This window comes from Cynoglossus semilaevis, chromosome 15 (genome assembly GCF_000523025.1).
Source record: "Cynoglossus semilaevis isolate Cse_v1.0 chromosome 15, Cse_v1.0, whole genome shotgun sequence".
In the NCBI taxonomy this organism is placed as follows: domain Eukaryota; kingdom Metazoa; phylum Chordata; class Actinopteri; order Pleuronectiformes; family Cynoglossidae; genus Cynoglossus; species Cynoglossus semilaevis.
The window spans coordinates 13734076-13761961 of NC_024321.1; the positions used below are offsets into that span (position 1 = coordinate 13734076).

The 27886-nt window shown below is 42.2% G+C and overlaps 2 protein-coding genes across 4 annotated transcripts in view; both read right to left on the reverse strand.

The window, feature by feature from the left end:
- Positions 1–16293, reverse strand: part of flt4 (fms related receptor tyrosine kinase 4) — a 46502-nt gene extending 30209 nt beyond the window's left edge. Inside the window, exon 1 of the mRNA XM_017039542.2 lies at positions 15708–16293. Coding sequence (XP_016895031.1) covers positions 15708–15765 — 58 coding nt within the window. The 5' untranslated portion in view covers positions 15766–16293. The remainder of the gene's footprint in view (positions 1–15707) is intronic.
- Positions 16294–21059: 4766 nt separating this feature from the next.
- Positions 21060–26486, reverse strand: trim105 (tripartite motif containing 105). Of its 3 annotated transcripts, none has more exons than XM_017039611.2 (7): positions 26333–26486; positions 24659–24975; positions 23792–23887; positions 22767–23000; positions 22644–22657; positions 22425–22540; positions 21060–22225 (listed from the first exon to the last, which is right to left on the reverse strand). In XM_017039611.2, the coding sequence occupies exons 2-7, from the start codon at positions 24944–24946 to the stop codon at positions 21666–21668; spliced, it is 1308 nt and encodes a 435-aa protein (XP_016895100.1). In that variant the 5' UTR covers positions 24947–24975; positions 26333–26486; the 3' UTR covers positions 21060–21665. The 3 variants fall into 3 exon arrangements, with proteins under 3 accessions (XP_016895100.1, XP_008325471.1, XP_024919027.1); XM_008327249.3 differs by having other exon boundaries at positions 26338–26464; XM_025063259.1 differs by lacking the exon at positions 26333–26486 and adding an exon at positions 26037–26061.
- Positions 26487–27886: the final 1400 nt, after the last annotated feature.

Genomic DNA, 27886 nt, shown 5'->3' on the forward strand with positions numbered 1-27886 from the left:
GCTCTCTGAATGCTCTGGCACATCCTCTAATAACTGCCTTAAATTTAATACGACTGCTGATGATGGTATGCATCTGAAAAGTCATGCTCTGAATAATTCAGCTTCACTGTCAGGGCCGACCGCCGTACGTCGTTTCTATTGGACCTTTATTGAGTCTTACGTCTTATTAAATGTCCCACAGTTAAATTGTGACTCATTCTCACTTGTTCGTAAGATAAAGTAAGTAGCAGAAACTTTTGGGAAAGAGAGGAGACACATCTAGACAAAAAAAAAAAACTGATGCAAAATAAACGGCTCCTGCAAATCCTCTGCTCTTCATGCTTGGAGACTTCCTGACGTCTGGGACTTTTTAATATGCTACACATGTCTTCAACATATACTGTACATCTGATGTTACAGAATACTCGTTCTAGCTATGTTAAAGCAGGGGTCCCCAACCTCTGGTCAGTGGACCGGTACCGGTTCGTGGGTGAAATGGTACATGGCTGCAGAGAATCCAGTTAATCTGGTTAATCAAGTCTTAAAGATATTTTATTTTGAAAATAATATAGTACCAATCCTTAACAACCCTGTAAGGATCCTTTAAACAAACGGGGTGACACGAACGGTCCACAGTACAAGCTTGGGGTTGGGGATCAGTACTAGTCTTTGTTCGAGATTTTTTTTCTCTCAGGCTACCTCAAAATACCCTCACAAGTACAAAGCAACATAAGCATCTCCCAAACTTGACATCGACACAACATTCTTGTGGTATCAAACAGGTATTCAGTGGTCACTACATGGCGTAAAAGCGGTTATTACACCTGCCTTACAACAACAAAATCCCTGCTTTGATCCCTGGTAAAATTCTATTTAAACCTACCTAAAAGTTTTGCACATTGTCAGTGCGCAGTGGGAGTGTAATATACAATTAGAAAACAAAGAAACCCAACAGTCCTTCCCTAATCCTTCACAGCTCTGAAACCCTTCCTGAGATGAGGACCGCTGTTTCCGCCGACATATTGTCTCAGTTTAGACGTGAACCTGTCGCCAGTTTCACTCCCACCATCTCTCCAGAGGCGGACATCACAGCAAACCACTCTGTCTCGCACCTGTAATGGTGTGAGAGCAGGAAACACAAACAGCCTGTGGGTTCAACACCAACACCAGAGTTATTTTCCTGTCAGCGCCGCTCACATGTCATTCACCGTCTTGGGAAAAAACAGTTTTTCTTCACGCGTGTTGAGAAAGGCTTCATCTCCTTCAATTTTAACTTCGATCAATAAGAAATGAAATGAATATTCTTCTTTAACCATCACAGACCTCGGGAATATAAATATTAACAGGGTAAATATAGTGCCTCACATGTAGAAGTCTTTCTGAATAATAAATAAGGTAAATTGTCGAGAAAAATATGTAAAAGTGTAACTCAGCCTGGTGGATGTTAGTGTGAACACTGCTGAGGCCTGGTGAATGTGTCCTGAGCTGCCGTCAACCTTAACAATCAGTCTACAGTCCCTGGTGATGCATTTGACAACAGTGTCAGTAGGCCTGTCAGTGGAGGACAAGCTTACTGATTGGACAGGTGGTAGACAGGTGTCTCACCTGAGGTTGAAACCTAACCCACAAACTTGTCCTGCACAGTGAGCTGATATTTTAAGCTTGAGGTGCGTCGGTGAAATTAAAACTCTGTTCTGCAGTGAGTGTAAATCAAAATATTTGACAGTTTTTCTACAATTAAATTGCTTTAAAAAAAAACACCTCAATAAATGTTCTACAATTAAATTGCTTTAAAAAAAACACCTCAATAAATGGGTTCGTCTAAAGTATTGCAGTATATCTCAATATATCGTTGCCCCTTGTATCATGATACGTTTTGTATCACAGGATTCTTGGCAATATACACCCCACTGTTATAAAACTGATAATGATATATTTTATCCGTTAGCTGTAAATAGTTGCACATTGTCATGCGAGTTTAGGAGATTTGAGATGGCGATGGCAACAAAAACACTGAAAAACATGAGGGAATGAAGTTGAATTTTCAGCAAAAGCACGAAGTCTTTCATCTCTACTATATGCAGATGATTTATGCAGGCGTACAAGGTGAACGTCGACTGCAGCTGAGTCAATAATGGATCCTTCCTTTACTATCTGTGGAGGGATTGTAATTCTTTCTTAAATGTCAAAACTGACAAGCTTGCCCTCGAACAGGAGACTTTTAGATGTGAGTTTCTGAGCAGAAAACCTTTGGAGAGAAGTATCAACCACAAAGAAAAAACTGCTGTCTTGACACGGTCTATCTGCCGGCAGGGTTCGGAGCTAATGTGTGGCACACAATTTGTCTAGAATCTCGACATCGTCAGTCATCCGACGTGCATGTCTGGTTCCAACTGGAGGAGGCGCTTCACAGTTATGACTTAATATGTGCTGGGTTACACATGGCCGCGAGCTACACCTGCCACCTGACGTCTGCCAACATGGACTGATGGCAGGAGATCGCTGCACCGTACACAGAGATCGAAGAATCACAGATATCACAGAGAACAGGAATTTCCTGATTTTTCTTTTTTTTTTCAGAAAATATACTTTTTCTTTTGAAAATAAAAGTTTTTTTTCCTGTCTTCAATTCCTTTTTTGCATTATCGCCAATAAGTGACCCAAATGAACCAGATCACCCACACCCAAGTCCAGTGATTTAAGGCTGACCACCAGTATTTGACTAGATAACCTTGACTAGCTAACCTAGCTAACCAGTGTCTTCCTTATGGTTTTGTCCTTCACTGTATATTTCAACCAGTTTCCAAACTGTGAGAGACCACATATGGAGGTACCGCAGTCTGTCAGATACTTAACTGATTTAAGTCAACTGTGAGAGACCACATATGGAGGTACGGAGGATTAGTAACTGTTTACATCCTGTCAAATATCATTAGTGTCACAGGCTCAGATGAAGATGAGGAGCTCCGTGAAGCCGCCGCCGAGGAAAAACAAACAAGTCCAAGCATTTACATCAACAGCCGATAACCAACAGTATCTTGTCATGATAATAAACACATTTCCCTGCTGTGACCTTTCCTGCTGTGATTCATGACAGATTGTTGCGACTCTTATCAGTCCGTCACCCCATTTATCTTACAACACATTTAGCAGCGAAAAAAGAACGACGTCTACTTACAGCTACGAGCTTCAGTCCCTCTGCAGGGATGTGAGCTGCTGCTGCTGCAGACTCTGGGTCAGGACCTGGACAGTACTGTAGGTCATATGACTAATTGATGTGAAGCACTTGGGTCAAAACCTAAGGTCCTGAAATTAGACAATAACAGATGTCTGGCAGGACATACGGCTGCTGATGCCTTAAATTATTGATTGGTTTATTGATTTATTTCTTGAACCTTTCCTGCTTTATTTATTCAGTAGTTTCAGGTCGCCCTGAAGATCTCACCCTACTTCCAACCTTGTTTTTCAGCCTTTCTTTAGAACACCCATCTCCATTTCCACCACCAGTAAAGTAAGGTAGAAAGTGTGTATAATAAATTCCAAAATCTTTTCTCAAATTCTGCACAGGGAACAAAAGTGGAGGATGAAGAAACACAGAGCGCCGACTGGAACAGCAGGCAGAGATAATCGAACTCAGGTAGAAAACATCAGGGTGAAGGCAGACAATCGGAGAGACAGGAAACAGGACAAGGGAAGGAAATTGGTGCAGACGCACAAGGGAATACAAAGTTCATGGCAAAAAGTCACAAGGTCGGGATCTGAGCAACATGCACCTGTAATGAAGAAATAAATAAAACAAGATGGAAACAATGCTAAATCATTCTCAATTAATCATGATTAATTATTAATGATCATGATTAGTCATTTTCAATCAGATCACAAATTGTAATTGTTTGACAGCCCTAATTTATTTATATTATTTATTACATATTGTACCAACCAGCAGAGTGGTTAGAAGTAACACAATAAGGTATTCATTGAAAAAAAAAATGAATGCACCTTTATTTGAAATTATACGGCTTGACTTCACCATTGACGATAAGCAGAGTCATACCGCCTGCTCTGTGCACACACCTCATCTCTGCAACAGTGATAGAGTGCAGTATTTAAATAGTCATAACCACTGTCTTAGAACTTTTTGACTGATGGCAGTGGAAGGTCAGACGACATGAGTAACAATGGGTACTGGTACGAGGAGTGTAAATATTCCAGAAAGTAAAATGTCAGAAAACATCAGATGTACATTTATGAAATGACTGCGGAGTTATTTTAGGCCCTAGTGGACATAAAGTGTATCAACATGATTAATGTGTTATTGCCAGGGGCTGTTAATTCAGCTTTTTATGTCCTGACATGTGTGTCTTTATGCCTGTGTAAACAGGAGAATAAATCATCATGGAAAAGAAACAACTTTGTTTTATCTCTTCACTCATTTTATTGGCTGAAGTTTTCTCCCTGAGCTGCTGCTTATCTCCACACCAGCAGCTGGAATGCATGGGAAAAGTAAGGAACCAAGTTCAGATATTTTTCAGCTCACTGCTCCTGTTCACATTTGCACTGTCAGGTGGTTTAAGGCAGAGAGTTTTTAAAAAATCCGGTTTTAAAAATGTTTTTTCTTTTTTTTTTTTACATGAGTGCCTTCATGCCACTCTATAACCATGTCAGAAAATACTTAGTAGACACATCCATCGACAACCACTTATTATCAACACATCACCCACAATGCACGTCTAAATAGATGATGTCTGCTGGAAGAGTTCTGAGAGATGAATAACACAAACTCAGAGCATCATTCCACTTCATCAACAACACAAACCCTCAGTCTTCGACACCCGTGGTTCTGATCCGTTCAATGTGACAGTGTGATTTTTATTTTGTTATGAAACTCCATTTGTTGATCCAACACCAACAAACAAATGACCAGCTGGGGTAAACCACAAAAAAAGTAATTTTCAGGCCCAGTGAGAAGCAACGGCGACATCAGACAGAATGAGTAAATGCGGCGGAGAAGGTTGGGTTGACGTCCTCAAACCATGTGATGTAAATGACATGACTACATCAGACATATGGCCTCTCACAGCTGCTCCTTCTGCCTTGTGTGAGCTGCATGCCTGTGTCATGATGGAAGTGCCAGATGTACGTATAGATGGAGCCAAGTGTCAGGAGCGAGGATTTCGTTTTCTTCTTTTTTTTTAAGGACATTTGTGTCCGTTACCTCAGCGTGTCTCAGGCTCAGCTTTGATGTGACGGCACCACATGCCTGATTGACAGTGGGAAGATAAGTGACTGCCTACTTATCAATGGAAACATGAGAGCAGCATGCCCGAGGACCATCTTCAGGAGCGCTACGCTCAGGTTCACGGGGTCAGAATACATGGGAGGATGAGGGCTGCTGCTCTGGAGAATTCTGCCAACAATTTATTACCATCAAATATGCGGGAAATGTGAAAATGATAACAGGAGAAAACACGTATTTCTCATGCTCCTGCAGAATGTTTGCAGGAGTGAATCTGACGTTGATACTTTTTCTTTCTGGACCTAAACATCCATAGATGTACATGTACAAAGAACAGAACAGGCAACTATGACATTCGCTGTTGACTTCCAGCCAGAGAATTCTCCAGTCTGTCTCGCTCTCTCTCCCCTCAAATTTCCTGTCTGTACTGTCTGTAAAATAAGGCAAACCTCCCACAAAGGCCTGAAAATGAAAACTCCAGACTTTAATTATAAAAAGGATAAAAAAAAACAATCCATTTCGCGGACTTTAATTATAAAAAGGATAAAAAAACAGATATTGATCGAAATTGTTTTTTTCTTTACTCCCTGCACTTTATTTTAAAACAATCAATTTCGCACACACTCCCTAAGGTATTTAAATAAAAGCTTTCTCTAAAAGTCAAATGAATTCAGTTTAACCAAATGAGGAAATGCATAAAATGCCATTTTACAAACAATATTATAAAGGGCTTTATGCAAATTATGATTTAGTCTGGACAAATTAAGCGCCCAAAAATAATACAAAATGACTGACCATCTGTTGAGTTTAGAAACTGCTCTGTGACCAGTTTGTCAATTATGTCATTTTCATTTTTATAAACATCCAGCATCTAACAAATCCAGAATGTGAAAATTGTATATTGAAAAAATGTGTCGGTCATTTTACAAGGACATTTTACAAGAAAAAAAAGGACAACAATTGAATAATTTTAACAGATTATTTTCACTCGTGAAGTAGCGGTAGGTTTTCTCTACGTGCAGAGTGGTCGTACACAGTGGACATTTGTCTTCTAAGACAAGAAACCGCTGTTAGCATACACTTTCCAAGCACTTTTTGCATTTCGTCTGCATCTCGCATAATGTCGTGGATAAGCTGAGGAGGCTAAGCTGTCTCACACAGCTGGCTTTGTAACGTGGATATTAAAGCTCAACTTCCCTTCCTGCGATGGAGGACACACACTGGGGAAGGAGCCTGTCTGCCATAAGCCTTTTAAAAATGCAAAGCTCCACTGAGAGGCAGACAGATACAAAGGAATGCTGGGAAGAGCGCAGCGGCATTGACGGTGCGGGAGACGTTCGTGCTCCCTGTGAGGAGGAGCTCATTCATGCTTTATGTGGAAGGCAGCGCAATAATTTTTTTATTGCCAGCAAATATCCTGTTTTCTTTATCTTGTTGACACATCTCCTTCCTATTTTCGTGGACAGCCAAGAAGATGTTGCGCCCAGTGTTTCCCGGCTCCTCAGAGAGCGAGCGCGTATGTGACAGGAACAGGAAAACGAGGAACTCTGGGTAAATAAATAAGGCTGCTGGGTTTTTTTTTTTTTGGAGCAGGAGATGCAAAATGGGAGTCATTCACAAATATAAAGTAATTAGGAACTCGGGCTGTATGGTTGTGTGAAAAGCCTTAAGAATATTCCCATACGTACGGCCGTGACGCTCCTTCAGCCGAGGCTCTCAAGGGGAATGAAAATGTACCGAGTGGAAATGAACCATATTTTCCTCCAACATTAAAGGTGCAGAGAGCGACGAGTGGGAGGCGTTTGACTCACATGGTCAAAGTGGTGACACTGTAGCTGAAGAAGGGCCGCGGCCGACACTCTGCACAAGTCTGAAATAGAAAGATGATGTATGTCCGGCCTGGGACTGGAGGTCATGAAGGTCACGGAGCAGACCTGCCTTTCTGAATGTAAACTTCAACAGTCTCTGGCTGTAATGTACTGTCACTCTCTCTCTCCCCCTCCTTCTCTCTCTCTCTCCCTCTTTCAGCTTCACATCCTCTGTCATCTCGACACAAGGCCAGGCCAAACCCGGGCGACACACTGACTGGCTTTTGATTTCATTGTTACGACTAAAGGACTTTGACATTGCTGTCCTCTCCACTGGTGGAGGAGTTGAGCTTTCCAACTTCCTGTCAGTGGAGGGGTGCAAAATCAAGGATGCGACCATGAGCCATCTGGGCCCTGCTTCCTATGTTGTAAACCCCTGTCCCTGACTGAATCTTCCTGTACCTGCCTCACGGGCACACAGGACAGGCCCAGCGTTTCCTCCGTGCTGAACCTTGTTTTTCTGCCGTGTCATAATTTTCATAACTGAGAAATGGCTTCCTCTGACCAGAAAGGTCCAGTCTTTTATTAATGAAAACACGTATCCTCTAATTCTAATAATTTCAGTTACCGAACAGACCATGGACAACACTGCCCCCCATGGTTTCCATGCCTTTGTACATCCATAAAAGAAACAACAAGAAGAAAAAAGTAGGGATGTCTGATATTTTTATAACTTTTTGCCTATATCTGATATGCTGATATTGTCCAAACACTTCATTTCTGATTCCAATATCAACCAATCTCACCAAGGTGATGGGTTAAAACACTGTTTCTCAATTATTATCGGCCAATTCTCCATATTTGTGGATTAGGAAACTCAGCATATCTTCACCTAAAGCTGGAGATCATAATCTCAAATTAATCTCAGAACTTTATGACTCACCCTTGCTGTTTTTTAATGGCCCAAAAAAACTGGCCCTGAAACTTTTAACGAGGCTGAAAAACTGCAAGTGCTTCTCACTTGATTTCCTCTTTTGATTTGAGTCATAAACAGTCTGTGCTCTTCTGTCAGATGTTCAGTGGAGCTAACTCACTGAGGTAGCTGCTGTGGAACACAAGGTCAGAGTATGGAGCGCCAGGTCAACAAATATGATGCTGAATGCCTCTAGGAGGGAAGTTGGCGATTTCCTTGGGCTCCGTCTTTGGCTTCTTTCCCATGAACCTGAAGCGACCTCCGCAGGCGAGCTAGGACATATGAATGGAGTCGTAACACGCAGCTGCCGGAGAGTTGAGCAGCATTTGGAACCAAATACAGACTGTGGCTCTCCACCTAAGTGCCTTAATGATGCTTGTTTCTAAGCAACACAAAGTCTGGGCCGTGCGGTAATGTCCTCCTAACAGCCTTCATGTCCCAGGATCCAGTTTCCGTGTTTGCAACAAGTGTAGAGACATCATCCAATAAAGGCAGCAGACGCCACAGTGTAATTTCTCTCCAGTGAGCAGTGAAGACTATTTTAATGTTTTCAGTGGCTGAGACAGCTGCTTGGACACAGGTCATTACAGCTGCATGAAAAAAAGAAAGAAAAGAAAAACACTTGGACACAGGTCATTACAGCTGCATGACTTAAAAAAAAAGAAAGAAAAGAAAAACATCGGTGTCTAAATCTGCTAATTCAATATCCAAACTCAAAACCAAGACCTGCCAAGTCCTGGAGTTAGGGAGGTAAAGAAAATTCTGGAGTTTTTGGAAATGAAAGCATGAGTTTAATTTTTTACTGAAGATAAATTACTTTTTTTTTAAATTACAGGCTGGCTTCTACAAAAGTATTCTGTATGCCAGAAACGATATACTTTTATGTTGAACTCATTTATGACCAACACTGACCTGAAGGTCGGAGCTCAAGTACTTAGTCGTCAAAGCATGACTTAAATTAATTCCTGTCTGTTTTTTACGCCGTGTTGACCGCAGTGAGACCGTCACCTTGTCCAAGGGTGACGGAAATATAATGGAACAGAAAAAGCGCATGAGATCGATGGGTTGGACCGACTCTGCATCGTAATGTTTGAGTCTGCAGGAGCCGCCATTTTACTTACGACCTAATGTGAGTCATCTCCTAAAAGTGAGCGGAGCGGAGACGGTTCTCCGACTGCAGCAGGTGTGATCGCTCAGTCTTCCTAACTCACCCGACTTCTACATCTGTGTTGAATGAAGCTACACTTTTCTCACTCATGTGTCTGTTTTTTTTTTACTTCGACCCTGAGACCATACAGCGGTGCGTTCACTGACGTGGCCTGCTTTTTATTTTACCTGACATTTTCTCAGCAGAGTAAAGCCTCTGAGAGAGATTATACTGTTCAAATGTAGCATGACGTTACAACGCTGTTCCGACAAGAACTGCTCTGCTCACGGCACTATTGAATTGGTGAAAGGTTATTGGCTGCGGCGGCGATGTTGTCAAATCCACCCTGCCCTACATGTCAGACTTGGCTTTGTGCAAGGGTTTTTTTGGGGGGCGAGGGGGGCAGGGAGGGGGTTGTCTCTTTATGAAATGAAATTTATCCCGAATGACGTGAGAGAGCACGGCTGACGCGCTAACACAGCAGGACTTTCTGTAAATATGGCAAGAAGAGATTCAACAGTGAGTGGCTGCATATGATGATTTTTGAACTTTTTGCTCACAGAATGTGGTTTTAGGAAACTTGTGTCTACTTTACGCTTGGGCTCTAGACAAGACAAGATCTTGAATCATTTGACACTGGTTTTGGCTAACTTACCATATTTTTTTGGCTAGCTTTATGCTTGTTTTTAGCAAAGGACCAAATGTTTATTTGGTGAAGTCACACTGGCTTTGGCTAACGTACCACATGTTTTTGGCTAAGTACAAAATTGTTTTGGGGTTGTTTTTGCTAATTTCAGACTGGCCTCGGCTAACTCAACACATGTTTTTGGCTAACTTCATACTTGTTTTTAACAAAGGACCAAATATTTATTGGCTAACTTCACACTTGTTTTTGGCTAAGTACAAAATGTTTTTTGGCTAATTTCAGACTGGTTTTGGCTAACTTACCATATGTTTTTAGCTGACTTGTTTTTAGGGAAGGACCAAATGTTTAATGGCTAATTTCAGACACTTTGGCTATCTTAAAACAGTTTTTAACAATTTAAGATTAAATTTAATCTGTTTTTTGTGATCCTCAGACTTTTGACTAACTTTACACCAGCTTCTTGCTAAGTTCTGACTGTTTTTGACAGGGTTAGGGTCAGGGGAGCTTTTCTTTATTTCTTTCTTTATATTATTTTATTTTATTTTCAGAAAACCCATTCATTTTCAATCCTTGGTTCCAGGTCTTCTTCTTTAATACAGGGCATTTATTATGTATGATTGCATGAAAAGAAAGAGAGGGAAAGTAAATGAAGGATAAATTAACGGGTCATGATTGACAGCAGAATCTTCAAATAACAGCTCAGAGACAGGAAATGTCACAGACTCATAACTGTCAGTGACTGTTGTGACAGCGGTGAATGTCATCATTACAAAGATCCATCTGTCAATCATTGATGGCAAGACAAGTCATGTTTTATTCTCCTAATTGCTGAGTCACCAGGTGAACCACAGAAAGAAAGGTGGGAGATGCCTGAAACCACCTGCAGCTAATGAACTCACACACAGACCCTATCTACTGAACACATGCACTGACTAACAGAAGGTTCCATTTGAAGAGTCATGCCAAGCTGTATTTCATTTGCAGCTGTAGTGTAACCCCACTTTGGGTTTGTCTGTGAAATCCCGCTGAGCTTTCTTCAAACGGCACCCAGTTTGGACTGGCCGCCCTCTTCGGACCAAGTGCCAACCATGTCGTGGCATTCTGATGTGTTTGATTGTTCCATGGAGCTAATATTCATTAGTACCGAGGAAAGTATGGTTGGCTTTCACCTCGGTAATTCAAGTTCACCTTTACCTATAAGAAAAAGTGACTTTCCATCATTTTCATTGAAACCACCTGCAGCTAACGAACTCACACACAGACCCTGTCTACTGAACACATGCACTGACTAACAGAAGGTTCCATTTGAAGAGTCATGCCAAGCTGTGTTTCATTTGCAGTTGTAGAAAAGTGTAACCCCTCTTTGGGTTTGTCTGTGAAATCCCGCTGAGCTTTCTTCAAACGGCACCCAGTTTGGACTGGCCGCCGTCTTCAGACCAAGTGCCCACCATGTCCCCATGTAGCCCATGTAACAAAACAAACTAGGGCAGATCCGTGGGCACAGGGAACACGTAGGTGGTCGGAGCCCGAGTTCACCACAGATGGTTTTCATCTACTCACTAACACCAGCCTGGACGTCCTCTGTGAGTGTTGAAGGAGCTTATCACTCGTCTCTTCATATTTGGGGGCTGGGTTTTTACAGCACGATGAGAAAGTGAGTGACCAGACGTCCAAATGCCTACAGGGCCCGACCGCTCCATGTCAGTGATGAGTGACGCCGCGGACTACATATTTATTTGGCTGCAGCTGCGGAGAGAGAGAGAGAGCTTCCCACAGAGCACGTCTCTCTCATCCGAGCTCCTCTCCAGCTGATAGAAGCAGATACTCGGGGACGGACACCGAGGGTCTGCTCCTCAGAGCCCTGAGGTGAAATCATGAGAACAGAGAGATACTGTTGGCTAAAACAACTCAACGGCTACAAGTGGACGACAAGAATAATACCCCGAAGTTCACGCTCAGATTTCTGGGATGATTTGATCAAGCGGAGGTATGCGTACAGAAAACACAGGGCTAAAAGCAACATCAACATGTACCCAGGACACAGAGCAAGCCAAAGATCATCAAGACTGGGATTGTGGGAATGTTTTCAAAGCCTTTACATCTCCAAAATAACTGATTTTCAACCAACCTCAACCACACTGAGGACAGAAAGAAAACAGGTCTTAGTTGGACTCGAACTCCACTGAGGACGGTCACTGCTGGGCTGCAAGGTCCACGACTCCACGCCTCTTCATCTGATGATACTAAAAACCATATCTGTCACCATGTTATATTAATGTCTCCCCTGAGAACATTTCATTTTTTATTTGGTTTTATTTTTTTGTTGTTTTGAAGGAACTGTATGAATTAGTTACTGTTTTAAAAAAGAGATCGAGAAGTTTGATCTACGAAGTCTTTACCGTTGTGACCTTTAAAAGGCAAAAGATTTGTAAAAAAGTCAAAACTCATTATAAATGGATTTTGCCGCAGCCTTTCTTCAGCCACGGCCGCCACACTCACATACAAATGAGGCTGGTGCATCTATTCGTCTATGGACGCGTCATTAAATGTGACGTCTGTATCAATAACAAGAAAAAGTCACAAAATTACAAGCATTTATTCCCCCTAGGGATTACATGGCGATAAGTTTGTCAGAGAAAATTAGAAATCATTTTAGAGAGAAAATCACTAAGGGAAAAACAGGCACACTAGGTGGCAGTAATGCAACACAAGAGGAAGATGAGCTGCTAATAAAGCCTAAGGAAAAAGAACTGAAGTGAGCGGTTTGGCAGGATTAGCTTAGCCTAGCTAATTGGTTCTTAAAACTGTCAATTTATGCTTTCGCATCAGGCACATTTTGGCAATTTTTTATGGGTTATCTTAATATTGTGGTGTCATTTTTTCTTTACCTTTTTGGTACTTTATTGGTAGCTTTAAACAGCCTTTCAGATATTTTTCCAGCTACAGCCTAATTGACTTTCGGCTTATTTGGCTAAGCTCTTTTTGGTGAAGCTGATTTTCCTTTGGTAAACTTTTAAGTACTACTGTCTGACATTTTTTTCTCTGAATCTAAGGTAAATACTAGTGCTTGTCTGATATATGACAGCTTATATGACAACCAGACAAATGATAAACAAAAAAGGTCATTAACGTAACCCACAGACAGAAACGCTCGTTGTGCTCACCTTTTCACGTTTTCCTTTTCACCTTAACTCTGGGTGGTACGAAACCTGAGCCTGTAATTGAAAAATGTGAGTCTGTGATACGGAGCTGGCCGTTCCTCCTGCCTCCGGGGTATTACTCAGTGTTTTCAGCATCATTTGAGAAAGGTAAGAGGGGGCTCTGTGTGGTTAAATCAACAGGGCAAATAAGTCTTTCACCATATAAAACCCCAAATAACACATCAGCCTTGGGTGGTGACAGAACGCTGCGACGCTTATTAGCTGCTCCGAAAGCGCACTGTGGGGGAACAGGAATCTGTTGAGAGTGGTTCTAATAAAAAAAAGAATCAAATTCTCTCGGCTGATCCATTCTTAGTCGTATCTCGGTCGTATCTCGGTCGACAGTACTGTAAATGGGCGCACAGAGGCGCAGCTACAGTTACTCAAATTGGAAGAGTACAAGTAAAGAACATTTTCAAAATAGGATAAATGTATGTACATGAAAAGTGACACGTTAAAGATGTCAACGGGGCCGTGCCTTTCAGCAGGGGGGGCTGAGAGGGTGGAGGGCTGAGAGGGTGGAGGGCTGATGTCTCTATTTGTTTGTGTATATGTGTGTGAGAGAGAGGAGGGGGAGGAGAGGGGGCATGAGGTTTTAAAGAGCATGGGTGAGAGTGCATGTGGGAGACGGTCTGTTTTGTTTTGAGGGAGTTGGTTCTAGGTGTGTGTGTGTGTGTAGGTATGGAGGGGTCAGTCCATCCTGTGTGTGCATGTGTGTGTATGTGAAGGGGAATGGGGGGGTGAAGGCCATAATGTACTTTATATCAATTTTCACGGGGCCTAAATGGAAGGGGACTCAGCTTTTAGGGTTCCACTCTGGCGACACGCCTGTGAGACAAAAAGCAGGGCAGCTGTTCCTCTGATCATCTAGCCAAGAGTCGGAGCTGCAACTGTCTCCGTCCTGCAGTCACTGTACGATGCGAGTCAAGCCATATGGTGAAGGCAGCTCCTAAACATGTTCCCATGGTCTTTCTGAACAGCTGCTGAACACAGTGGACCAGTCCCACACCGTTCATCGTACTCTCGACCACAGGTCTGCTGATGAGAGACGGTGAAAACGTTTTGACACAACGTTTGTACCAGGCTCCGACACTTGGTGATAGTTCTGAGAACTGAAGATAGTTACGACGTTTGATAATGTCGTAACTATCTTTGGCCGACATTTGAACTTTAATAATCTGATTGTGGTAGCATCTGTGCTAACTTTTTTCTACCTTTCTAAACCAACTTTTTGTTATTGTTCACAACATTTTGGCTAATTTTGTTTAGATTTTTATTGAAAAAAATCTAAACAAAGTTGCTCAGATATGTTGCTCAATTAGTAAAATGTTTTTTTTTTTTTTACTCCCAATAAGTTAATATGTTGCTCAATTAGTAAAATGTTTTTGTTTTTTTTACTCCCAATAAGTTAGCGTATTAATTATATTTGGGCAATTTTCTTTAATACTGTGTTATTCCAGAGATTACTTTTTGCGCAAACTGTTACTTATCTTTGGACTAATTTGAAGCTACTTTTTAACCTACTTTTTGAATACTTTGTTGTTTGTGTTTTTTTAGCCTGTTTTGATTTTACTCCAACTTTGATCTTAATCTGGGGCAAATACTAGCTGTCTTCTGACATAAAGTATTCAAATGAATCAGCGCTGCTCAGGATTTTACGTGTTTTGTTTGAGTTTAATATTTTCTGACATATTTCACATTAATATTTATTTTTAGTAACAGTTTCTGTTCCTTTTTATCACATTCTGATGTAATTACATATTATTAAATTTCACCCCCTCTCTCTCACACACTCCCACTCTCTCGCTCTCCATATACACTATATATCTCTCTGTCACACAAACTATACAAAAGGGTGCATAAACACACGCCGCTTCTCATGGATCGGAAGGAATCTGCGCCTCCATCCTCCACTAATCTCACCCAGATCAGCCACCTTTCCTCCCCCTCTGACTCCGACTCACTCTGAAGAGTGAAGTCACTCCAAACTAAGTGCAAGAAAATCCATTCTTTGAGTCACTCCCTTTGAGTCAGACATCATTCATCAACAGCTGCATCTTTATCAGACGCAGCATTAGCACTGCTCCCTGTGGTGAACAACTTCCCAAAAACTTGTGGTTTTAAAGACAGGGACCAAGGCGGAGAACCCCCCCCGTCCCCCCCCCCCCCACTCCCCCACAAGACAGTGATTTCATTACAAAACTTGCGACTCATAATGAGGTCCATCTTGAACAACAATAATAAAATAACAATTCAGTGCAATCTCGTCACTTTCCGAAAAAAACTTGAGAAAATATTTCAAATGCGTCACCCATTAAGGGACATGCCCCCTACTTTGGTAACCACTAGGTTTTTTAAAAACAATTTAAAGTTCTATTTCTCACAAACAACTGAAATAGAATCCATGAAAGTGGATTAAAGATTGACAGTGGAACAACAATGAAAACCGATTCTACTAAAGTTTCCTCTAGAAAAGTTGAAAATTCTCCAAGTGTGGGTGAGAAATCCATCCAGCATCAGTTCACAAACCCCTCAGCTCCGCATGAATAAAACTTCAACTGCAGTAAAGCCAACGGCTGCAGCAGCTAATCAATCACTTCACCTCGGGTCAGTGCAAACACTCGACCTCCAGTTTGATTTCCAAAAGTTTTTAGTTGTTTTTTTTTTTTGTTTTTTTTTTTTTTTTTTGCGCTGCAACTTCGACCAGAGTCTGCTCACCTGAGGCGCAGACTAGTCCAATCCACGTCCGGTAGAAAAACGCCAGATCTGTCTTCATCTCCACGTCTCCGGTCCAGCCGTGCAGAAAGGGTTCGTGACTTTGTTAATAATAAAAATTAAAAAAATAAATGATGATGACAGTGTCAGTGATCACGGGAGAAGAGCGCGTCAGCTGGAAGTCCAGTCCGCAGATGGGAAACAAACTCAGGTGAATCCCAGTCACTCGCTGCCCATCTGTCTGCCTGACTGTGTGTTGGTCAGTGCTCTCTTCACACACACTCACTCACACACACACACACACGGACCGCACACACAGTCACACTCGCACAGGCAGGACGGAGTAGAAAAACTAAGGAAAAGGGAGTAAGAAAAAAAACCGCTTTTCCCGTTTTGGGAAAAGGATGCACTGAATGGGATTTACAATGATTTCCTTTTCCTGTGCTCGTGACTGCAGCGTGCACACCCGTCCATCCACTTCATAAAACCAGCTGAGTGTGTGTGCGCGTGTGTTTGTGTGTTCAACTGGTGTTGTGATACTTGTGAGGACTTTCTCTCTCTTTTTTGCAAAAGTTCTCAACCTGATATTCAACCTGTGGCTCGCGATTCCAATGTGGTCGCTTTTAGAGTTAGTGGTGGCTCTTTTAAGTTGCAAAAAAAAATTCAAAAAAAAAAGCCAAACAAAACTACCCTGACCAAAACCTGCCATATTTCCTGCGGTGATTTATTCAAATTTTTCCACTAAATGGGACTGTGATGAACAGCAGTAACACAGTTTCCTGTCGAAGTCATTCCAAAACCAGGCATTAAAAACTATTAGCTCTTAATAAAAAATAAAGACAAATGTTCTCACTTTTATTGTGTCATGCATCATTTTTTTTTAATTACAACAAAAGAAACAGAAGGCTACAGGGAAATTACAGGAATTTTATATTTAATTAATAATTTTATTTATCTACTAAAGCCCGTAGCTAAAGTTGTTTCCTATTAATTGGACACAGAAAAGTTTGTTCTTGGCAGCATCATTTTCTTCCAGGCGTCCAGTCGGCTGAGTGCTCTCGCCTCGGGTGTCGGCCTCTGAGAGTCATTGAGAATCATCGCAGCTTTGTCCGAGTGCTGTTCGCCCCCTGTGGGTGCACATCAATCGTCTTTAGGGAGCCCTCGCCGTGTGACTGAAAATCCTGTACTAAGAGCACAACACGCGCCCCACACTGAGCCGCTGTCAACCATGCATTATTTTCCAGAGAGGGATTTAGAAAATTGAAAACTCATGTACCGTGCACATAAAAATGAAAAGAGGATACAGGGAGCGGACACTTGGTGATCGCTCACAGACTCTCGCCGACATACAAAGTCAGTTAGCATGACCGAATGGGACCAGCGGGTTTTAGTGTGGGCTAAATACTTTGGGCCACATGTGGTTACAAATGGCCTTTTATACCAATATAGCCAGGTCACGTTGCATCCACACTGGTTTATTGTTTCATTTATTAAATATACATCGCAGAGATGATCAACCTGTGGCTCCTGATCCACACGTTGGCTCCATCTGGAACAAACCTGGACGAATTACAGCCCGTGGGTCAGATACAGCCCACTGGGCTTCTTAATCCAGCCCACGACCCATGTATTCTAACTTATTTGAATGTTTTGATACAAGTGTAAATGTTTTACTGAAATGTTCAACTCATTTCTAACTAAACAACATCATGTTGTTGTTCTAAAACATCGTACGCTGAACAATCGACTTTTGCACATATAAAAGTCTGGGTGAAGTTTATTTAGTGATAAAATAATGAAAGTATCTGCCCCCGGTGTTGAAGTTTGCAGACCTCTGGTGCAGTACAAATAAAGGTGGAGCGTGCACTAACATGTGTGTCCAGTCCTACGTCAGCCTCATCACTCACACCTGCCCCTCTAACAATCAGCCTCATCAGTCACACCTATGGTTCCCTGTGTCTCTCCCTCACTGTGGTCTTTAGTTGACCAGTCAATGTGTCATGATTTAACTGTGGGGTTTTTTGTTTGCTTGTTTTCCGGTTTCCTTGAATAATGTGTTTGGATTCTGGTGTGAATGATTATTATTTGATTAAGGATTAAATTCAGCCTTAGTTTTCTGTTACTGTGTTACTTTTTTTTCCCCTCATTTCTTTCTTCATTCATCTTAGCCCCGTTTCAGGGTCAGCTAATCCCAGCAGGTTTGGGGTGATGATGGGTTTACACTATGGACAGAGCGGTACTCCCCACTTTGGGAAAGCCCACTATACTTTGAGGCTAAGACACTACAACTGTGTTTGCAGCACCTCCTGCAGGGGAAAGACAGGGTTAATGTCAGCTTTTCCTGGTCCTACGATCAGACCAGGAACGTAACCACAGGAGAACCCACGTTTCCATTCAGGCCAGTGTAATTACTTGCAGACAGCCCTGCTTTTCCAGCACTGAAATCAATCAATAGCCTACTGTATCTCCACATGGAAAGCCATTAGAACAGTAATAGCACCGGCCGGCTGTGGACTGTGGACTGTGGACTGTGGACTGTGGACCTCTAACTGGTTCCTCAAAGGTGCTGAGAGCCCGTCAAACTGTGGCAGTCAAAAAGACACATGAGACAAAGTATTTTCCTCATTTGTAATTATGATGTTCTTCTCAGTAACGTCAGCAGTTTGGTGAAACAACGACATCCATTCTGTGTTATTGTGGAAATATCCGTCCCGCCCCGGGGTCTCTCATGGCTAAGCAGCTCTCTGAGTCTAAACCGCAGTGCTGTCATTGGACTGGTACTTTAGAAGTAAAACGATCCTCTGGTCTCAGCCCTGCAGTATCTTTGGTATCCAGAGGAAATAAACACACGGAATGGTGTGGATACTTTAGTCACGAGTTATTAAATGTCATTATGAATATGGGCCGGGACTTTACTGCAGTAATTCTGACTCCTTAATTACAGACAAAATACTGCATTCACATTTACTGCAAAGATGATATATTTAATAGTTCTATTTTCAATCCCCTAATGCACTGCACTACACTGATGCACAAACTCCAGCCTGTAGGTGTCAGTAATGCACCCAAAATACATTAGCCACCAGCAAAGAAGATACACAGGACGCAATTAGTGGCATTGGTGGTACAACAGTGGTACAACTGTCCTAATAAGGACACCCGAGCTAACGTTAGCTACAACAGTCGTGGCCCAGACAGCACAGCTAGCGTTAGCTACAACAATAATTTAATATTTCCATTTGATTAAAAAAGGTAATAGTTCATGATCAATTAATTAGTGTAACTTTTTAAAGTAGCATCCCACCACTACTGCCAAGGGTAGAACATCACAGCAGGACCTGGGAAATAATAATAATAACAACAACAATATGCACATAATGACATGCAGACAATAGTGTATTAAAAAGAAAACAATTGCCCTCTCATGCGTGATGGCCCCAGAGGTCAGATAAAAAGCCTTGAGTTTTTAATCCTGCTGGCTCCTGACAGACGACTGGAGACTCAAGGACCCGTCCTTGAAGTGCCAGCACTCTATCCGGCCCATCCTTGGGTCAGGAAACACATTACAGATCAACTGGTGCTATCGTAGGAAGGATGTGTAGCACACTTGTAGCCCGCTCACTCTTTTACCCATGGGCCATTGCAGTACAAGGCACCGTGGCAAAGTGGTTTTCGCTGTTGGGGGAGGGGTCTGTGGATTTGTTTTGACTGTACCGGCCAGAACTTGTCAGATGTAGGTCATGTTTGTTGCCTGACAAGAAGAGGAATCCACACAGCAGCAGCAGCAGTGTGTAAATAATTCACCAAATAATTAGCTGAGAAGCTAATGGACTGTTTTCTTCGTGTATTGTGAGCTGAGGTAAAAACACTACGATCCAACATGGCCGCCTCGAGGAGGAAGACGTTCCTGAATGTTTCCTTCAAGGAGGGATAAAAACAAATTGTACTACGTGAACGTTATTTTTTTGCTGTTAAAATATCGCTGTAGTCTCTGTCTCGTAGCAGAGTGGCGCAGTGGAAGCGTGCTGGGCCCATAACCCAGAGGTCGACGGATCGAAACCGTTCTCTGCTATTTACCTGACTTTTACCATCTGAGTTCAACACCACCTTCTTCACACAGGATGATTGTATTTTCCGTGAATTCCCACTGTGTGGCAGATAAAGGACTTATTGTATTATAAACATTTATTACAAATCCCACTGTGTACATTCAAGGTTTTTCACCCGGCTCCTCCTTGGTATTTGTGTAACACTGTCATCGTCAACGTGCTCTGGAGAACCTCACCATCCAACCTTGGAAATATGAATGTATTCTCGTTCTTTAATTTTTAATGTCTTTTTTATTGTATAGCTTCCTTGGGTATTTTAAAATGTGTTTGTTTGAATACTGTAAGTGTAAACTTCGAAAACAAATCATATAAAAAATGTGTGTTTTCTTTCTTTTTTTAATCAGTGCATTCGCTGTGGACAAAAATGCATTTTAGTCGTTTAAGATTTTAGATTAGTGCCTAAGACCTCGAGAAAAAAACTAATGAAAAGAATTAATTATCTGAAAATCACCTAATTAATACCATTCATATTTAAGTACTTCAAGTATTAAATAACAGAGGTCACAAAAAAATTAAAACTGTTATTGCTACACCATGTATAGCAGTGATAGATTGATAAAAAAAACATCAAATATTAATGTGATTTTTTTTTCATTTTGTGTCCGGCCCTCTGCCCCCTGTCCAGAAGAATCCTGCCCTTCTGACAAGTTGGTGACCACTGCAATAGCCTTGAAAGTTTTGGAAATTGCCAAACAATTTTTTTTCACTGAAGCACGTGCCTCACTCTGTGTTGACCTTGAATTGTTTGTAGTAAGCATTTATGAGTGGAAGTGAGTGACCAGTGTGCAATAAAGGCTGCACCCATGCCCAGGTCGCCCCCCGCACAGGAAAAGCCCGGTCCGGCTCCCCCTACAGTGCAGTTGCAGTCAGCAGAGGAGGCAACAGCATCCGGCTTGACTGTGCCCCTGAGGCTCATCCAGCAGCTCAGAGCCATCGCCCGTGTCACCCTGTTTACGTGACCTTTCACCTGACAGCAGGAAACAGGACGCGTGCTGTAGTGTGTTTGTGGAGATAACCTCGGAGCGCGCCCATTTTCACTGTTCTACTGTCAGAACTCGTTCAAGTGTTCAAAAGTTCTAGTCCAGGTGCGGCTCAGTCGCCACGCCTCCGCTGTCACTCATCCTCAACGAGAGCAGCGTTCCCAGTGCTTTGATGTTTGCTTAATAACATCCTTGATTATTTCAAGTGAGGTCAGTGGAGTAAGAGTGCGGTGTCACAGCTGCTGAGAAGAATCAAAGACGAATGGTTTTTTTTACAAGATGTGATTGGTTTATTTTGTTAGCCTCAGCATTTCAGTTGCTGTTTCTGTTGACATTAAAAACACTTGACAGTTGATGTTTCTGTGCAGAACCATTTAACCGTCACGTGCACTTCCTGGTGAAGTTCAGACACTGATGAGAGATTTACAGTTAAAATGATAGCAGACAGTATAGTGAAGTTACATCGGTGTAAATACAAGGAAAGCTCATTAGTCGTTAGTGTTAGGTTACATCCATTAATTAATGACATTCAGTCCCACTGAAGAACATGTGATTACAATGTTTTATAATGCTCACAACTATTAGGCAGCAATCAATGAAATAAGGCGTTTTATTTTGTTGAATGTAAAAGTAAAGCAGGTCCATTAACCACAAAAAAAAAATTTCAGAAAAGCAGTAGACTGAGCCCCGCTTAAGGTGCCCTGCCCCCCACTTTGAGAACCACTGGTTAAGTTACTCAGGGAGACAGAGGTGAAGGAATGTGCAAATGCTAGATTTGTAATAATTTCTCCAGTAACAAGTGAGCTAAGCTATTATCACGTTGTGATACTGAAAATAACAATTTCAGGATCTTCATAAAGCGACACTGACTGTTAACCAGACAGGGCGACGGGTGGGTAGTGGAGGAGTTTGATGGGCTGTGGTTCCTGACTGTTGCCACTGATGCACGGGCTGAAGAAGGGGAACACCTTTCCCCGGGGCCCGTTGGCAAAGGAGTAGAGCAGACTCATGTCGTCAGCGTCGTAGAAGGACACCCTCCTGTCCTCGCAGTCCAAGAACACTCCGATCCTCTCTGGGCACGAGCCGAGCTGCAGCCTGGTGCAGGGCTGGGTGCAGACGGAGTACTCGTTCCGGTTGCGGAGCCGCAGAGCCCAGAAGCCCGTCTCTGGGCTCAGCTTGATCCTGGCGTGCCTGTCTATGGACTCTGAGGCCACGCCCAAATCCCATTTGGGTTTGGAGCCCACATCCACCTCCCAGTAGTGCCGCCCAGAGTGGAAGCCCTGCGTAGCCAGAATGTTGACGCACTGGAGGAAGCGCTTGTCGTTGTCCACGTGCCTCGTCATGGTGTCGCATTCCACAGCCACCGTTTTATCACTGGAGACTTTGATGCTTGGATGCGCCGTGTCCACATCAAATGATAGTGGGGAAGGACCTTGAGGACGACACGAGTCATTGGACAATAACAGACACTGTATGTCAACAGTGGAAGAATGTCTGCATATAATCTGATAATCACAGAATAGCTGTTGATAACTGTGAGTTAATCGTGATTAATCGTGATTAATGATCAATTTGTCTTCTGGAACAGAAGGACATATAAGAGCATGTAGATGTTGTTTCCTATTTGTTACCTGGTTTCAGAGACTGGAACATCTTTCTCCACGTGATGTACTGTAAAGGTGCCATGTATTTGCTGCTGAAAGCATTTGCATCAAACTCGGGGGCAGCATTCACCGTGGCACACGGCCTGTAGGGGAAAGGAGGAGAAAAATCAGGGCACAAGTCGAAGTAAAAATTGCACAACTGCATGTGTAAAACGCCAAAAGAGATTAAGCCAAATGAGCACGTACCTGAGCTGAGGGAGCTGCAAAAGAAAATGAAGAAAAACTCATTAAAAACTTGTTCAAACTGATTCAAGTCCAGATATGACATGCAAACTTTTTTTTTCTTCTAAACTTTTATCTAGAATTCACCTCTGCCAACACCATGCTCTCGGTGACGGCGCTCGCCTGCTGCAGCACTGTCACGTTCTCTCCCAGCTCCTTTATGGCCAGTTTGAGGGCCTCCAGGTGGCGCTGGACCTTCTCCAGCTCCTCCTCCTGCTCCCTCCTCAGTTGTTCCAGTATGCACGTCTCCTCGTCGTGCAGTATCTGATGGAGGGCTCTGAACTCACCTTTGACCCGAGCCTGTAGATCTGCTCCAAGTCTCTGAGGGGGAGAAATGATTGAGCTGCAGTAAAAGACAGCGGTGCTGTAAAAAGCAGGATTAAAAACTCCAAATCCTCTTGCTCAAGTCGCACGCACACACACACACACAACACACAATCCACTTAGTTCAAATGGATCGTGGAGGGTCCAACACATTAAGGGGTCGTAACAACAAATACAACTGAATAACAGGGAGTGCAGAGGGACTGTGCCGTAAACAACATTAAACGTTAGAGCGTTTTTCATATATGTTTGACTCTGAACAGTCGCTGGCACAGTGTATAATTTCAGGTCATTATAAAGCTTTTTATTGCACTAATAACCTACACTGAGCAGGAGAAGGAGTGTGAGTGGAGGGTGAGGGGTTATTTGAGAGTGACCCACTGACCACTCCCACTCAAGAGCCCACTTAGAAGGAGAAACAAACACTGAGCAGCGGCGCCACACTTAACATTAAACAACACCGACACCGACATGTGTAGTAAGACGGAGCGACACTTTCTCTAAATGTAAACATAATTATGTGAAAAAAGAAAACATTATACAAGAATAATATTGTCCAGGAGTGATAGACTTCCTCCACTGACATTAAACTTAGACAAAGGCCAAGACAGGCACGATGCACTCAGGCGTGAGACCATAATGTCCTGCATATCAGAGCAGGCACCGTCACTTACCGCATTTGCAAACACTACTCAATATGCCCGCTGACATACTGCAAACATTCATTAGAGGGCCCTGTGCATCCTTATCTGTTAAGTGGCACCGTCCTTTCCCCGAAAGCAGGATACCTTTATTGTTTCCATCGTGTCTTTTCCTCTGCGAATACTACTGACGTGCTCCTCGGTCCTCAGGCGCTGGTTGTCCAAAGACTCTCTCAGCTGTTTCTGCAGAACAGGGTTTGTGTTTGGAGGGTTTCAGACAATTAACTTAAAAACCAAAACAAATCTGTATATATTTGTTATTTCTCTACATGTTCTTCATCACAGAATATGCAGAGAATCTCTGAGGTCACAGGCCGTTTCTGTGGTACTTAAATCCAGTTCCTTTTAAATTTAAATACATAGTTTTGTGACAATGAGTCGGCAACAAAGCCACCTTTTCATTACATCCACTGGAGGCAACAGCGAGTGTGCAACCAGGAAAACGTCTCAAACATATTCGCCCTAAAATCAATTTTAACTTTTGTTTTGGCCTTTTTTTTATCATCGTGTTAATTATTGAACCGTCAAGATCCGGATTTTATCACCTTTGGACTTTGTGCAAAGGTCCTCAGCTGAGGCCTGTTATCAGATAGTTATGACAGTGCTACAAGTATTTTACTGTTTAACGCTGCAGATTTGCTAACAATATTTTCAGTGACATTAACCTCTCTTTAAAAATAAAATAAAAAAATGATAAGATGATTTATTTCAATGTACAATACTGTGGTTGATTGAATAACAAATATGACATGAGTCAGTATTTGTTACAAGGCTTCACAAAAGCACCTGCTGTTTAATTTCCATCCCACATACAGTAACTACACACAGAAAACGTGAATTATATTACAGCAAGAAAAACCTTGGCATATAATTAAATCTAAAAACACAAACAGACCAGGTCATGAATAAATTATGAACAGCGAATCCCTGTGGGAGAGAAGGGAGTGAACTCACCTCAAGGTTTTTGATGTAAGTATGTGAGGAGGTGGCCCTGACCTTCTCCACCATAGCTGCCACCAGGAAATTGGTTTGAAACTGCCTGCAGCTGAACTCCCTGCGACACTGTGGGCAGGTCACTGGCCCGTGTGTTGTTCTCCAGTACCTGGAGATGCAGGGTTTACAGAAGTGATGCATGCAGGCCAACATGACCGGCTCGTGGAACAAGTCACAGCAAATGGCACACGTCAGATCCTCCCTCAGGCTGCCTTTGGTGGCTGGAGGAGCAGAGGCTGCAGAAGCCATGGTGTTGGATCCTTTACACTGGAGTCGCTCTGAAAAAAAAAACCCAGGATGCAATGGTGTTATCAATATTTAAAATGTAATAAAACTGTAATTCACAAATGTGTTTTCATGTGTCATATTGCAGGCAACATTTGTGAACACCCAGCTGTGAGCTATCGCTGTATATTTTATACGTTATATTTTTATTTTAAATCACTTCACAGTGTTAACTCAAACTAGAATGACCAACGGAAACTTGGTTTAAACCCTTATTTTACATACAAATATTTTAATTCCCCTGCAATGACACTAGAGCGTGTTGAAATTTCATAAACATTAGCACACATTTACCGGCAAAAAATGCAACTGTCTTTTGTCCCCTTGTGCGTCATTTACCAAATACTTCCCAGAGTTGGGAGAGCCACGCCAGCAAAGATAAAGATGAAAAGCAGAACAAAGCTTGACACTGAAAATGAACTATGTGACTTGTAGCTCAAAATCAGATATGAATCACAAAGCCGCAGATCCACAGCCGTCACTGAGGTGTAGGTCAGGGGTCAAGCTTACATTTTCTTTCTCCCAGATCTGATGATGTTTTACAGCGATTGTTGTGTCACTGAGGTGTAGGTCAGGGGTCAAGATGTTTTACAGGCATTTTTGTGATGATTACTTCATATTCAATCTTTTTTTTAATCTAGGATTGGGACATTGCATTGACGTTTATGTTTTGTTTTGGGTTTTTTTTAATAGCACTTTGTAGAAATTAGTGTGTAATATGAAGAGTTGTGAAGTTACAAACATGTTGCCAACATTTTTAATTTTAATTGGCAAATATATCCACACAAATGGGAAAACCAAATAACTGATCAGTCATTTCAACCTGAGAACGACGATAAGGTACAGGAGTGAAAACATAACCAGAATGCATTCCTTTCTTCCTGGTAAGGGTTAATCGAGAGTTACTTAGCAGAATAATATTATCATAACAACATGTTAAGTCTCGTACGGTGGCCTTGTTTGTACACAGTGGACAGTTGTAATGTCAACATTCAGGTGCAAGTCATAAAAGAAAACAACTCAAAGTTCATGTGTATCAGCAACGACTTCCTGCCTGCTTTCATGTGAGACTCCACCGAGGTTTGTCCCCTCCTCACTCTCTCCTCAACACCGACCTTATGTGTTAAAATAACAGAACAGAATTCAGTCCAAATCTAAGAAGGCGGATGATCTAACTCCATTAGCTGCCTTGTAATGTGTGTTATGAAAAGCAACGTATTATGTTTTTGTATGTGTGTGTGGGTGTGTGTCCAGTTGTTTCGTTTGACGTAGCTTCGAAAAAATGCGAAAAAAAACAAAGCATATTAATTACACATTAATTAATGTTAAAAAATAAATACTTAAACGAACCTTACATCTATCAGCTGTCCAGTAAAAGCTCTCCTCAGCTGTTGATGCTTTTCTTCTTCAGCTAATGTTTGAAAGTACAAGACGTCCAGATGTACTGCGCATGCGTGGATAACAACAGCGCCTCTGATTGGTTCATGTATCTGACTGTAAACAACACCATATGATTTGTGAGAATCCGAAACCTAAATGATTCGTGCTACGTCGGCATTAATGAATCTTTGGTTTAGACCGTTTTGCTCTCGACATTTTTGAATGTTGAATTTTTTAATCTATCCCAGCAGCTTCTATACTTTGTTTGAAACAACAACATAAAGTAGTTTGTAGTTGAGCTAATCACGTATTTTCTTTTTTCCTTCCTTGAGATAAAAGTCATGCAAATACTGCTCAGAAATGTCCTTTGTCGCACATTGTAATATCTAAATGATTGTATTACACTGTACATAAGCAGTAACTTTTTTAACAGGTTAAAAGAATGCTTCAGGTCGTCTGCATCTTTGTTTGGTAGGAGTTAGGAACAAAACTGAATCTGTACCAAGACACCAGTGACGGTGTCTGGACAAATTTGGATTAGGATTTCAGAAAAGCAGTCACTAGGGTCCTGGCCAAGAATTTGCCACTGAGGCCAGGCACAAGGACACAAAGTAGAATGTTCAGAAATGTAGTCACTAATGGAACTAATGACCCTCACCTCCCCTCCACCCATCCCACCCCTTCCCTTTCATCTTAGTTTCTGTATTTTTTCTAATGATTCTCCCTAACACAGCTCTAAGCACTCAGAAGAGTCAGAAAGTCATTAACCACCGTCCACCCAATCCAATGTATTCCATTAAAGATTTCCAAACAATTGTCAGCCTGGACACTTTCATAGAAAGTTGCACAGATTCTTTAAGACAGAAGCTGTTTACGTAGCCTGTGTAGTGGTTTCTGTAAATAGCAACAAAAGAAATGCACACCAGGAGGTATAATTGGACCATCCAATGTTAATACTTGCCCCAGGGATCCAATTTGCAGACACCAAAGCTGTTGATTATTTAACACCGTCATCTATGTGACACGTCTGCCTTTGCTCTCCACGTTTGCATCCTTTGAAAGAAAAAAAAAGCACGAGATGACAACATGAAAAAACATAAATACACATTAGAGTTCTCCCTTTCTTTTACTGATGCTTGTATAGAGCCCCCCCCCCAAAGGCCAGGCCCAACAGCCCCCGTGTCAGGTCTTTGTGACATGAGGACACCAACATCCTCTAATCACGTCATTAGATCAGGGAGAACCAGCGTTCTCAGAGGACCTGGAGAGACACGGTGATTAGATTGCACTGGACGTCCAATCTCAGGCCATATGAGTGTGTGTGTGTGTGGGGGGGGGGGTTGGGGGGTCCTTAGTGACCTTGTTTAAACAAATATATGTGCACTCACTGAGGAGAACAAAGATTTTCCGGGGAGACAAATGAATGGCCGTGTAATAGTAGTACTATTAGATTTGTCCAGTACCATGACAGGACTATTTCTACTCTTTTACAACAATGTTTCCTGTTCTGTCACGCGCTGGAGG